Source organism: Genypterus blacodes, unplaced genomic scaffold (assembly GCF_046128005.1).
Source record: "Genypterus blacodes isolate CSIRO-AG114 ecotype Tasmania unplaced genomic scaffold, CSIRO-AGI_Gbla_v1 ptg000111l_1, whole genome shotgun sequence".
Taxonomy (NCBI): domain Eukaryota; kingdom Metazoa; phylum Chordata; class Actinopteri; order Ophidiiformes; family Ophidiidae; genus Genypterus; species Genypterus blacodes.
In genome coordinates this window covers 1,194,242-1,209,503 of record NW_027466915.1, presented here as the reverse complement: position 1 = coordinate 1,209,503, position 15,262 = coordinate 1,194,242, and the positions used below count along the sequence as shown (strand labels likewise).

At 39.7% G+C, this 15,262-nt stretch overlaps 1 protein-coding gene across 1 annotated transcript in view; it reads right to left on the bottom strand.

Annotated features, from left to right (window-relative positions):
• The window catches only part of LOC143009246 (kin of IRRE-like protein 3), a 53,704-nt gene that overhangs the window by 15,469 nt on the left and 22,973 nt on the right, over nt 1–15,262 (bottom strand). Inside the window, exons 4-6 of the mRNA XM_076161305.1 lie at nt 13,644–13,749; nt 734–882; nt 203–330 (exon numbers count right to left, since the gene is read on the bottom strand). Coding sequence (XP_076017420.1) covers nt 203–330; nt 734–882; nt 13,644–13,749 — 383 coding nt within the window. The remainder of the gene's footprint in view (nt 1–202; nt 331–733; nt 883–13,643; nt 13,750–15,262) is intronic.

Sequence of the window (15,262 nt, the reverse complement as noted above, 5' to 3'; positions counted from 1 at the left end):
GACACTATGCTTAATCACAACTTTTAGACTGAATGCAGATCGTTTGTGGTCCCTTGAAAATTTCACCCGCACCGACAAACGTTTTCCAATACAAGAGATTTTAATGAATCCAACAAATGCTGCAGATTTGTTGTAGAATGAGGCCCGTTAAGCATAGAAGCCCGACTGCCACATGGAGGTCACTTGAATAAAGAATGCATACCACTCCTGATCCGCGTTTCATCCACACAATGGTTAATGAGGGGTTTCCTATCCAAGCGCAGTTGAAAATGGCATCAGTTCCAAGGTCCACTTGCAGAGACTGAGGTTCTGCTGCCATCCTGGGCCCAACTGAAAGACATTAAGACAACATTAATTTGAAATAAGTACTCTACATGCATCGCAAGCTAATAATCTGAAGAAAAGATTGAATATCATATATGTGCTAATGTAATCTTGAGGACGTAGTCTTGTGTATTTTTATAAAGCCACTGCTGTGCCTGTTGCCACATGCAAAACCGATATGATAACAGTATTTACTGGAAGGAACTATCTACTGGCTTAAAGAGCCCCATCTTGTCACAGCAGCTGTAATCTTGATGACTGCCTTGTGTCGAAAAAGGTGGGAAACCATGTCATGCAAGTTTATCCGAGGAATAAATACAAACAGCAGATGCTGCTCATTCACAGCTTTGCAGTTACAAATTGAAATAATTAGTTCTGAATTCATCTGTGTTCTGGTGCTTAGACTCACAATAAACATCCACGTTACGGCTGATGTTGGTGTTCCCCAGTGCGTTGGTGACCTCACAGGATACAGGCTCAGTGAAGAAAGAATGATCAACGACAACCTCATAGGTGTCACCCGACACGTCCGGGATCACATTACCACCTTTGGCCCATCTGAAGTCACCACAGACACACAAGATACAACAAAATAGATGGTTTACTCAATGAAACGCACACCCGTCTCATTATTACAGTTGGCTGAAAGCGTTTCACTTTCACTTGTCCTCTAGACATGGGATAGAACAAGAAAAAAATGATTGTCAGAGTCCATGAAATTCAATGCATTCATCCAATAAATTAAATGCCACATTTGAGCTAACAATTTTCAAAACACTGAATGCGTTGCAAGTATGCATATTACCCAAAGATATTTATGTCAAGATTTTAGTCCTATGCAGACAGCAAATATTTCTCAGGGGCAAATATGTGAATATCACAGTTATGCGACTCTTCTGTGACAGAGCCCGAGCATTCAGATGACATTTGGAATCACAGGGGATATTCTTTTATCATAATGTAAGATCTGTGCAGCAGTTGTAATTGATAGAACAGGTACAAAGAATTTCTTGAAAACTGTTACATGTTGCATGATATGGCTATGGGATCAATAGAGAGTTATAGAGGCAGATTTCCTTGAAAACACAATTCTGAAGACAAGTGTGATCATGGACAGACATAATGGATTTGTAAAGTTATAAGATCGGCCATTAGCACTTGCAAATCACACATTTATGTCCCAGCTTAAGACACTCAACATCTAAATAGGGGATGTGAAGTTGTTGTATATTATGAAGAGGCATCATTCTTTAGACGGCAATTATAAGAAGCAGTATAAGGCATCGTTCATACTTGCTCACACACGCACCATCAAGCTCAAACACATGCGCCATGAAACTCATTCGCTATCAAACACACTGATTTTTACATTCACTATAATTAGGTTTTACATGAAATATTATATTCATACACATACACCACTAAATCTCCTTTACATATCACATACGTTTGTCATACATGTACAAATATAAGAGACTAATCTAATTATAACATATTATTATTGTTATTATTATTATTAGTAGTATGATATCATAATTTATCCTTTGTCTCTTACATGGAGTATAGTCTACATAGTTTATAGATTGATCCTTTTAGTTTGAGTCCTTCTGTAGTATGATGTGTGTGTGCAACTTTGATGGTAAGTGTGTATGAGCTTGATGTGTGTGTGTGAGCATGATGGTTCGTGTGTGAGCAAGTATGAATAATGTCTAATACGGCCTCCCATAAGACACAATGCATGTGCCCACCTTGGTGAATAAATGTCCTTGAGCAAGTCACTATATCTCTGTAAACTTCTGTGGTTCCTGTTGTATAGCTGACCCTGGTATTTAATCCCAATAGAGGTGGACAAAAGCATCATTTCCCTGCAGCAAGCACTACTGAATTGTAGACGAGAAGTATTTGCAGTGTGAAAGTTGGACGATTTCATGCCTTATCTCATTCAAGAGAAACTAAATATAGAGAACTGGACATGATATTGACATTTTCAAAAGAAACGTAATTGCACCACTGCTTCATGCACAGGGGTGTGTTCTTCTAACAGTACTTCCTCAAAGGGGGTCTCAGTGTGAGTGGGAATGCTGGGTTCAGGCAAGTCAATTCTAAAATCCAAAAGACCAAAATGTCTGTGTCAATGTCTCAAATAGCTTTTCAGGCCCGCTCACGGAGAAGTTCCGACCTAGACTAAAACGATTGCACTCTAGGAGTCAGCATAAGATATGTATCTACATATGTAGACCTTTTGTAGAAAAGAACTGATGGGACCTTATTTCAGATCTGGGAAATCAAGAGGGAAGCCAGTCAAATCTGAAAGGCCTCCGAGTGGTCATTGGGTGAAAGGCTACCTTAAACTCTGGCCTTACACAGACTCCAAATCTTGTCATACTCCTATTCACACCTCCAGGTGATTTAGAGTTTACAATTCACCAAAGTTGCATGTCCTCAGAGGTTTTCCTTTCCATTTTAGTTAAATATAACATCCTTAGTGTTCAGCCATGCTCCCATTTTCTATGTTCAAGGTTACGATTATAGGAATGGTGTAGCCTCCCATGGGGGGAAACATACAAGAGTTTGATTCAATTGAACTAAACCATGTTCAGAACTAAGCCATGGAAAAGTAGCTGTTCCTTATGGTTTGCCAATTCTGCTTCCAACTGAAAAGTAGATCAGTTCAGTTCAGTTTCTAAAAGTCAGATGACTTTACTACATGAAATCAATCGTCTAACATTTGCAGCATAATCTCCAGTACTTCCAAACTATCAGAGTTGTGTTTCATTTTTTTCTGGTCCACGACTAGAACGTCCAAGTCATTTTGCTGTCAGAATACACCCCGCTCTACATTGTCCCTTTCAAGACTTGCCGACACACTTCTCCGCAGAGGATTTTCAATTTTTGAACATGCCTCTGTTCACCGTCACTCTTCTGTCTGCCATAGCGCAGCACAGTCCCCTGACACATCCGGTCACAGAAATAGAGGTGACCACCTTGTCAGACTACCAGTTGTGGTTTCTTCAAAGAAATCAAAAGCATCACAGAGCGACTGCAGGAGTTTGAGCACATGTGATGTGAGTTGTGTTGGACGATATCGCAATGAAAGGACACGTCAAGCTACCTTCCAGACATATTTGATTATCTTCAGCGCTGTCTTCTACCTGGTGACACTGGCAGGTTAATGTTTCAGCCGTTATCAGCACTTCGTATTGATTTAAAGCAGACTGTCAAGAAAGACATTCTGCAATAGTTTTTCATGGATGAAAGTCAGTCATATCATCTCTAAAATCAATTGCATTAAAGCCACATGCTTTCTCTATAGTCTTTGAAATTTGTTGAAGGAACCAAACACACTATAAGCCTGCCAGAGGTCATTGTCAGTAAAACTCAAAAAGGCTTTATCCCCATTTTTTTATTATAAATGGATAAAAATATCTTCTGCTCCTTATTTTCCTATTTCACCTTGTCACATGGAAAAGGACATTAAGGGATGCAGTGATCTGTAATAACCAACTGTAAGTGCATGTCCTTAAAAGACCAAGGGAGTCTGTCTACTCGCTTATCCTTCTCCATTATCCTCTCTTCTTGGGGGATGATGTCAAGGAGTTCAAACATATGTTTCTGGATCAGGTGCATTGAGAGGTAGGACGGTAGAGAGAGATGAATGAGCTAATTGGCACTATAAGTAACGCTTCCAGTAAGACCCATTCGGTGGCTGTCTGTCATTTTGCGTTTGATGGCCAAAGCAAAGGCATGTTTTCAACGTTCAAGGGTTTCTTTTTTAGGAACCCAAAGGAAAATGTGTTGACTTGCTGTTTTGTACTCCTGGTGCACAAACATGAAGTCTCAACTGAGCTGTAGATATAATTTTTTTAAATCATACAAAAAAATAATAATAATACCGTAATGTTTCAGAGCCAGTATGGTTGAATAATTTATAATATAAATAAATCTTTGACGAACCTTTCGTTTAAGGTTAAATCCGAAAAATTATCTGACAAACAATATTTTATTTCTGGCATATTAAGGGTTTCTAGATACATTTAAAACAACCTTGAATGAATAAAACAATAACAAAGCACCGGTGAGATGAATGTTTAATCACAATCACCTTGAAGTTTACATGGGGTTTCGCCAAAATACCGCCAAAGAATAGCTGCAACACAAATAGAATTAAATGGCTTCTTCTAAAGACCATGCTGAACATGCCTACAAGTTCATAACTTTGCGTTATATTGCTGACAAACGGAGAGACAAACCAACCAACACAGACAATCGCAAGCCCCTGTTTGAGGTAACAAAGCTCTTAAATAGTAACATAAATCAACCAATCATCCATGCCTCTATTTGCTGTATTTAATGTTGCGTGTAGACAGCACTATTATACTCTTTAATCAGTGTAAACAGAGCAGGGTCAAAGCCAGCTATGAGGGCATCTCGGTAATTACCAAAAATTATTCAAAAGAAAAATCGGCTATGTACTGTAACTGTATAGCCAGGGGTGGAAAATGTCTCCTGTCTGGCAGCTGTGTGTGTGTATGAGTGGAGATTGATTGCACTGGCGCGGCCCCTCCCACCCACTACTCCCCCAGATCCTCCACTGATGTGACGTGGAACTGACAGATCTCAAGCAGCTAACCCAAGTGAGCTTGCAGATGATGTACCACCGCATGTGATTAAATAAAAGGTAACCTCACATAACCTCACATGACCATAACCTTATTGCTACAAAAAACTTTCACAAGAACGTTATCTAGAACATCAACATAGCCCAAACACTGCTAAGTTAAATTATTGTCGGTTGTTAAGTTATGCTCTGCCATGTGAAAGGTCAAAATGTGGCTCAGAGCCAGCATGTCCAATGAATGACTCACAAGACTGGCACTAATGTAGGTTCACTGGGAAATGAAACCAGACAAGGAGAGAGTTCTCAGGCAGCGGGATGTGTCTGGCCACAGTAGGATCCAGTTAGCTTTCCATAGAAAGATTAGATTGTGAAGTTGTCTCTGTTGCTTTTGCCCTGACTGGTGATAATAACTTCTGTGTGTCTGTATCTGTTTTATTATAAGTCATTTCAGTGCAACATGAAGTGAAGATGTGGGGCGGAAATATACTGTCAACATATATTCATCTGTATACACACACACACACACACACACACACACACACACACACACACACACACACACACACACACACACACACACACACACACACACACACACACACACACACACACACACACACACACACACACACACACACACACACACACAGAATAATGGTTGTAATAGATAATGCCTGTATGTGTTGTGAAGTTTAAGGTTTGCTTTATTGTTGTATATACACAACAATCTATATATGAACATACATAGTTTATATAACAATAAAGCAAACAATAGACTATGTTTTTATCCTTATATTTCCTTCATTCTGTCAATACTGAGTACTAAATACTCTTATTTACACACAGTTCTGTCACAGTCTTGTTATTCTTGTCAGTTTACCCGCATCAAAACATGGATACGGTCATTTCCAAATTGGATGCAATGTCATGTAAGCAATTAAGCTGTCTAAATTTTCTATCCATCTAACCTATACAATGGATGGTGAATAGCATATAATTAGTTGGTGCTTTTAAATCATGGGAACCTAGAAGACATTCAGAGAGGCTTAACCTCTGCCAACACTGAATCAGGTGGTGATCATAGTGAGGAATGGAATAGCAAGACAAATATGCCTGGAAACAAATGGCGATCCATGGGGAAACATCTTGTTTTCTTCAAGAAAAAACCTGGAGGCAACACACACACACATGTAAACAAAACAGACCAGAAAAGCCAGAATCAGAATGAAACCCAGGTCTTTCCTGTTGTGAGGTGACCAAGGCACCGTAACCCCACAGACATTTTCTATTCAGTCCGCTCAAGACCGAGCCAGCTGGGCTACACTTTCTTGAGAAGAGAGTAAATCCACTAGAAAACAAACAACAGATAAATAAATTCAGATTTGTGTTTTTCCGCCCGCAGTAATCATTGATGATAAACCCTGTATTTACAAGCAATTAATTTTTCTCTTGAACAATATTGCTGTTCTGTGTACATATTGTTCAGTTTCACAATTCTGCTGTGAAACTATGTTGTATAAATTCTCATAAAGGAAAAACAATTAATAAAGTTTTAGAGCTTTGAGCGCTTGGCAACAACATGATCCACTCCAGTGAATATTTTTGTTTTAATATGAATGAGGAAAGACTATCCCATTAAGTTCAAACACGAGCCGAGTCTATAACAGCATTAACCTTTACGGATCATCATCAATCTAAATCACAGGTCACAGCCAAATACTATCTTGTGATGATTTATCTGTGAAAGGCATGGATTGATTTCGATATCCTGTGGCTGTTCCTGTGTTGAAAAAAAAATCTGCAGATTTAATTCCAGACAAAATAATTAATCTGCAGCTGCTGTGGCCAAAGAGACTGTCATAGAGTAAGTGGGGCTACAGTAAGTGGAAGCGCATTCATCTAAGAAGACTTCACTGTCTTCACTAAAACAAACCTGTAACACCAGGATGCACAGTTTGGGATCATGATACCACACTTTAGACTGATGGTTGAGTAGGAGAAGTCTATATGGCTTAAGGCATAGGTCACAAAAGTGGTCGCCAACTGGTGTACAGTGTGGATTATACTGTATGTTTGAATACAGCTGCAGGTCAAGTAACACACAGCACTCCAGCTACCTCCAGGGAAACACAGCCTGCAGCAAGTGAGTTCATTTAATTGCATGTTACAGCTGCACTTATGTTACAAATGGCAAATACGGCAAAAATCTGGACACATTCCTGCTGTTTCTGTATAATGTGTTGTAATAATCATTGTGTATCCATACTAAAGGATTAATAACTATACTTGCATGTATTTTTGGATTGCCCTGCAGGTGGAGGAATGACAAGCACAACATTCACAGCTACCACACTACTGGCCTGCAGACGCCACATCAACTGGAACATCTCCTGCAGCACACAACTCCACCGAGGCAGCACCTATAGGTCCTGCTGACTGACCCGTCCTGTCTGATAATGGTGAGGTTGAGTTAGTCACCAAAGGGCCGCATCACATCTGACGGGACTCTAGGTTTTTGTTGATTTCTCTCATTTTTTATAGTGTAATATAGTTGCCAGTGTCCACACTTGACATTGATATCTTCAGAAATGCATTGACATACACATACAAACACACACATTAACATACACACATACACAAGCCTGTAAAACTGAGGAGATTCCAGGTTTTTGTGTGTGAACAGACTGAGTGATTGGCTGGCCTTGTGCTCACATCAAGTGGATGACAGTTCAAGCTTAACCAGCACGACCCAGCCTCTCATTAGACTCTAAAGTGACAAATGAGAAACCAGAGATGACAACTTTGCTTGGGAATGAAAATCCCTCACCTGCTGAAGCAAACGACACCATGTGCCACAGCTCCCAAAGGAATTGTCGCCACTTGATTTGTGAGCAACAGCAACTCATTTCCTCCTCTCTTCATCTGCTTTCTCCTCCTCTGTCCTTCCTGTCACATCTTGCTCCTTTACAATTCAATTCATCGCCACTCCTTCGTGTCTCGCACTCCTGTCGATTTTTCCTGTTTTGCGCTCCCTCCTTTCATCCATCACTCCTTTTCTTCACATTTCCTTTGCAATGTTTTGAAAAACAAACAGGCAATAATGAGTCAGCTCCTAGATTCATCCTGCCAGCCTGCCAGACAGCCAGAGGTGTGGAAGAACTGTGTATGGGCTTGTTGAGATAAATTGTCGCCCCATAGTCCCCCCCCCCTGCCCTGCATCTATCTTCATCCCAAACACCCACGAGTCTGTGAAGCAAACATTCACAGACAAGCAAACGATAGTGTACAGGCTGGCATACACACACAGCATGAAGAACATGACAAGCATCTATAGCAAATGCTCTAATCTCGATCACTGTGAGGTATGTTACGCTGATATTGTTATGTGGGTGATAGTGTAGAATAAGATTGTCCCTTTCTGTCCTCCATTTGAATCATGTCTCCCTCCTTACTCAGTCTGGGTGAAAGGTTATGGTAACGGTGTTGTGTTGTTTAACAATTGAGGACTTCAGCATCTAATATTGAGCGCAATCAATTCTCAATTTGTCACGTGAAGTAGATCAGAAGAGTCTAATGTCTTACACCGAGATAAAGTGACATATTGATGAGGAGGCTAACTGATGAGCTGCTGATGTGGTGAGGTCATTCTGAAAACGCTCCAATGTAGATGCATCATTTTCACGACCAGAGCTTCATCAAATCTGGTCGATTCAATTTAGTTTAACTTTATTTATATTGCGCCAAATCACAACAAAAGTTATCTCAAGGCACAGTCCAGCATAATAGTAGTTCAAGCATGTTAACAGCCTCCTTGACTGAAGACAAACGCAGGCGTAAGTGGTAACAACCGGACGACTGTCATGTCGGCTCAGTTTTGCTTTGGAGCATGTTTATGTTCACATTCTCATATAATTATTAGAATTTACTCTGCTTTGAACTGAGCCCAGGCATTTTTGTTTCACATAGAAAAGGTTATTCCCTCGACCAGCAATTAAAAGGTGAATCCAATCTCTCCTTGCATTTGTTTTCCATTTTGATTGCTAGCGGTGACATAATTCTGTCAATCAAGTTGATTAGATTTTGAAATGGATCCATGTACATAGGTTTTTTGTTACTTTCTATAATCAATATTGGCTGTCTTTCGGTTCAGCTTGTCAGCAGGATAATGAGAAAAGTTACAGTAGAAATTTTCATTAAACCTGATTTAGCACAGGCCATAGAAAAACCCATTCAATTATTGATCTACTTCTTGATCCAGGAACCTATCTTTTTTTTAACATTGCAAGAGAGGTTGCTTTCAACACTGTGGCCATTGTTTCGAAGACTTCTGGACAAAAATCAATAAATAATAAGGTCTGCCATCAGGTCTTTTGACATTTATGCATATATGGTACAGCCACTATACAAGGAAGTTGTAGTGTAAAATCCTTTTCTACTCATCTAATTTCAAGTTAATGAAGTCTGTATTTATACTGGCACAGCAATGAAATCAGAAGTTAATGGACCTTGGTGGTGTTATGCGCTTTATATATGCTCTTCTATACACAAGTTGATTCACAAACAAGAATCTGTCTTGCTTTCCCTTCATTTAGTTTTCACTCACAAAAGCAAAGACGGAATTGATAATCATTGGATCCCGAGCTTCCATCAAAATGTGATCAGTGCTGCGTCTGTGGTGCAGGACACGTGGATGAATGAATAACCAGCCTGATGGATGGAAGTAGACTGATCCAGCAACCGACGATTCCCTGACTACCTCTAATGATGTCTATCCCTCGCACTTTCAGTCAGTCTGGGAGGGAAGATGAGGAGGAAAAGGAGGAGAGATGGAGAACATCTGGAGCTTATGTGATAAGGAGGAGCCATAATCAACTTACTTCTCACTACACCACACACACACACACACACACACACACACACACACACACACATAAACAGTCAAAAACAACAACAAACAACAAAATGTCACAGTCAAAAAAGGAGAGAACCCAGGTGATCTATAGCAGGCTCTACTATGAGGCCGTGAGAAAGTTCCAGAAGAATATGCCTGTTGCCGTGGCAGCCTTCAGGACATGCAATGACTTACTGAGAGGTACTAATGAAGTGAGGCCGGAAGAATATCTTACTATATTTAGTCAGTTTACGTAAGTTTAGTTTTTGTAAGTTGTGACAAGGCTTAAAAGTAATACAGTATATTTGAATTCAACAGAATAATTAAACATGTGTCTCTACAGGCGGCGTGGTTGACCGTGAAAGGTTGTGTGTGTTATCTACTCTTTCATTTGATCCTTTCTATGAATAATGACAGCTCAACACACTATTGAAAACAAGGAAAATCTTCCAGAAGTTTCCTTAGGCTGATCATATCATAGATTTATTTCCGTCTCATGGCTACCCTGATCAAACCAGCCAAGCTACCTACACAGGGTAGGTCAGGAACCGAACAGCGGTGTGAAGCTTCCTTTAAGACATTTGGCCAATACAATGAAAAAGTTAGTTGACTATATGGATACAGGGCTTATACACATAAATTCAGGTTACACAAGCTGACCCCTACCCATACTCCTGACCGTAAAGTAGCATCACCTATAAATGGTCAACTTCTGATTTTTTTGACACACTAGTGGCACCTATCACATTATGAAGACAGATATATGTATTCTTATATGTGGAAATACATCTGATATATATTGGATGTCTACAAATAAAACTGTTATACAAACGCACAGCTCAGAATTGACTACTCCAACCTCCTCACGTCATTAATTGGAACAACAATCACAGAAACACATGCCCGAGATGAAGGGAATGCTCTAATCCAGCTTGTTTGTCTTACAGTGCTAGTATTAAGCCTTTAAAGATGCTATTTCTGTCTAATTTGCATTCATTGCTCTGTTAAAGAAACTAAACTCGTCTTGTGTGCATGCGGGTTGTTTCAGGTCTATGCTGTATGAAAGAACATACACAGGAAAAGATGGTGTAAAGATGCTATCAGATATGGGCCAAAAACGAATTGGGCATGAAGTGTAACCTGTCTGCACACCTTCAGTGCCCGCCTGAGGGAAAGATCAGATTCTGTGTTGGTGAATGTGAAGGACCTGATCCTCAATTTTGCTCTAAACATACTGACAAAAAAACAACCTGTGTTGTGAAACTGAATTAAACCTAAAAGTAACAATCTCATCTCCCAGCATTTACTATTGAGGTAACCTTGGGCAAGGCAATTAAACATTTGTTCCACTCAAGCTGTTCAATGTGGTTGAGTGTGGTTGTACTGGGTTCACTTCCATCTGGGAATACTGCGTAACCACATGAATATGAAACAGGCCTGTGCAGCACTTCTTTGATAAAGATATACTTGTACTTGAAGGGCTTTTACTTAGAAGCATTCAACATATAGTATATACTTATTGTCCTGATGCTTGCAATGGCCGAATTCCAGGGCTATGTATTATGAGTTGAGGATGAGAATGGCTTATAGGTGGGTGTAGAGAAAGCACACAGCGCTGCTTTTCACATGCAGAAGACCTTTAGCATGTGGCATCAATGTGACTCCAATTTCAAAAGGTTCTGACACAGACTCTCGCACCAAAACCACCTGCAAAGTGGTAAAAATACACTGAATCTACTTAACAAAAAATGTGTAATTGCAGTTACAGAAAGGTGATATGAGTCGCGAAATATAATTAAAGACTGTCAGTGCACGAGGTGTTTGTTGTGATGTGGTATTTGAATGAAAAATGTTAAGAAGAAGAATTGCTTCGGCACACTCAGATCCATGCAGGTTCAGAAGAGTTTAATCAAAAAAAAAAAAAGTTTCAGCCTAGGAGACATGGGAGACCTTCATCAGGGCAACAAAAATAGTGTTGCTGTGATTTGGCGTTCCATTAATGAAGTTGAATGGAATTGAATTAAGCACAATTTGAATTTAGCATATTAAAGAGACTGTATATACATATACTGTAGATGTATACTGATTTCCATGGTCTTACTTTGATTATGAGTCTATTTTTGAAATCATTGCAATGCTCTAATGTGCAAAGAAACACATGAATCCAATCCCGACTCCCTGGCCTTGAGTTAAAACAGACCACTTTAGTAGTGTAAGGCCTGTTGGCTAATTGCTTCTCTTTTGTGTGTTACGTTATGTCTGCGTGTTACAAAAGTAAAGTCTTTAGGGCAGTTCAGGACTTATTGGTTTGTCTTACAGGGAGCAACTCTTTTGAATGAACGCCAGATTTTGCAATTTTCTAGACTTGAACAGCGTGGGTCAAAACAACTAAAGCTTTCAAAATGATGGAATGCAAATCAGTGTGAGTTTAGCATATTAAACATTACTAGGTTGGGATTTTTTTTTTCGGCAAGTCGTGTTCTTTCTTTCAATTCTGTTCCACTCTGCAGAATGACCCCAGTTAACATTCTCCCTCTGCAGCTGATTTTTCCTCTCTTATGTGTTTGTAACATGTGCTACATGGCTGCCTCGGCCTGTGGCTCAACCACACAGAGTGCATGTGTTACAGTTGGCCTGACCTCCTCTCTCTAGTTAATGCATTGAGGGAGAGATGGCTGCCCCTGCGCGGGCACACAGGCAGATGGCTGAAATGTGTGGCAGCGTCTCAGGGCTTTCTGCCCATTTATAATCAATGAGATGCCAGCTGCTGTGGGAGAAATGTGTATGGAGAAGGTGAGCAAGTGATGCAATATGTTTTTCATTTTTTAGACAGCCTGGAGTAAGTGATATACAGTATAAATCACGTGGATAGTATATGGTACATATTGGCAAATCCACATTATTAAAAATGGTAATACCTAAAATAGGATGATGGATGGTGACTGTCTGAATGTGTCAAAATAGATGAGAATTACGGCAAAGTTTGTGTATAAGATGTCATAAGTAAGAAATGTTGATTTTTTTTTATTATCATTGGCTCTCAGTTGTTGCTTCATTAAAATTATAAATAGTTATCCATATTTGTAGAATGATTTTTAAAAAATATATCAAATGCAGTTTATATTAAAGCGAGTGTATCCTTATGGTTTAAATGTGAAATAAAACCAAATGATCCACTATCAGGTCTTTTGCACACCACACCACTGTTTCAAGCACAGTAATGATTCTGGCTTCTTTTGTTTGAGGTTTGCTGGTTGAATTACTGGTAGATACACTGATAAAAGTAATATTACCCCTTCTGGCGTAGAGTAACATTATACTTATTATATCGTGAGTGAAATTCTGAGCTTGTCCCAAGCCCAAAGTGTATCTTGATGTTCGCATCTGAAAGGACGTGAGGATTTGGGTCCCGTTGAGGTCGGTCAAAAGCTCTAATACACAGGGAGTTACCAGCAGATTAAGTTAAGAAAGCTATGATGTATTGTTTTCCTTTAACTAAAGTTCGTGTTCCAATTATCACTTCCTTTATTTACCAGGTCTACACATTAAACACCATATGCCAGGTATAGAGGTCTTTTTAGAGAGAAGAACTGCACAAACAAGTTCTATGACTGAAAGAATTTATTTTAAGCTTCTCTCTTGGAAACAAAGTGGGAAGGGACTACAGCAGCTAGCAAAATAATGTGGCAGGGCCTGTGTTGCTGCTGTGAGACATAAATAACTTCCTGCATTAGAACACAGATCAGAGTTGAAAATCTTATCTGTGATTACAGTGCAATCTAATTGTGAAGTGAGTATGATGAAGCTGACCTGTAGTAGATGACTGGTGGGTTGGCTTTGGCAGCACAGTGGAACTTGACCAGGTTTCCCTCCAGAATAGGTTGAGGCTCCACAGTCAGGTTGACAATGGGCAGGTCTGTAAGGGAAGAGCAGGAAACAGCATGAGGTGCACAGTAACAGAACTGCAAACTGATCAATTTAAAGACTATTGACACTGCAGATGGTTTTCTGTCCACATTCTGTAACTTCATTTAGAGTCTGCATTCAGAGCTGTGAGAGTCTTTGGCAGAGAGCAAAGGTGTGGTAACAGGATTTTGGTGAGGGCAGGGATATGCAATTGCTACATGGTTGGAAATTGGCACATGAGTAGAAGAAATGAGTTGTAAGAGGAGTTCCCATTAGTGGCGACCAATCCAGTCACCTTTTCTTTGCTTTTTATATATTATATGCTATACCATGAAATTCAAATGATATCCGACAGAAATCCACCACAGAAACAATTTCCAACAGGATACTTGTGTCGATGTGTGGGAGTTCCCGAATCCCCAGGATTGACTACATTGCATATTCAATTAACTTAGTGAGATCTGTTGCCCAAAGCAGAAAGTTAGGAGGATTTCAGGCACAGAGCCAACCAGAACCGATGGCAAGGAAAGTTTGGCAGCAATAAGCGTAGCATCCACCAGCCTCCTCTACAATCTCCATTCATGCATCAATAATCTCATACTCATACCCTGAATAACAATCGTTGACATTACATCCCTGTGTACCGCATTCTGCAAGTTGATTCTGCAAGTTCAGTTAAACATTTCTTTATGTGAGAAGATACAAGTGAACCTGAACTTGGATTGAGTTAATTTGCTTTTAAATCATTTGATTAAAAAACTAAATACTACCAACACAGTTTGGACCTTGTGATATTGTCAAAGCAAATGTCCCTGATTTTGTACACAAAAACCTGAATACAGTTTTTTCACAAGCTAAATAGTGCTCTCTGTGACCAGTAATGAATGAATTTGGTGCATAAACCATCAGAATCCTTGAATAAAATCTAAAATACAGGTTAAATATAATGGATTACCTACAAACCCTTTTGGGCTACAGCTAAAACCTCTCCATGTAACTCTTGGATAAATAAATAATGAACCAGTGTCATCAATGTGATAACTCTCAGTGGTCGGGGCTGATACTTCTGCTGGTTTAATACAAAATCCAATTATTCCTGCAACAGTCCTGCAGTCGGTGCTGTAGATCACTGTCCGCAATGAGCTGGAGCTGAGATGCAGGGTGGAGGTGGATGTTGTCACACGTGGAATCATACGATGCTAACTGTGTTCCTGCCCCAATGTCTGTCAGATTGAGCGAAATAGAATACCTATAACAACAAAACTACACGTCTGCACTTGTCAAATCTCTGGTAAACAAAAAAAAATCTTTCTCAGAGAATCAATAGCATCAAAGGTTATGAAAAAAATAACCTTCGAATGCACTGAGAGTGAAATGCCTTTGAAAGCACAATAACACAGTTCCTAGCATTAAATTTGATACACAGGGAGTTTAGTTCATGGACGTTCAGAAAAAGAAACCTGACAAAGGACAGGTGGTTGATTTTAGCGCATTGGATTTGTCATTGTAATAAACTCTGGCAC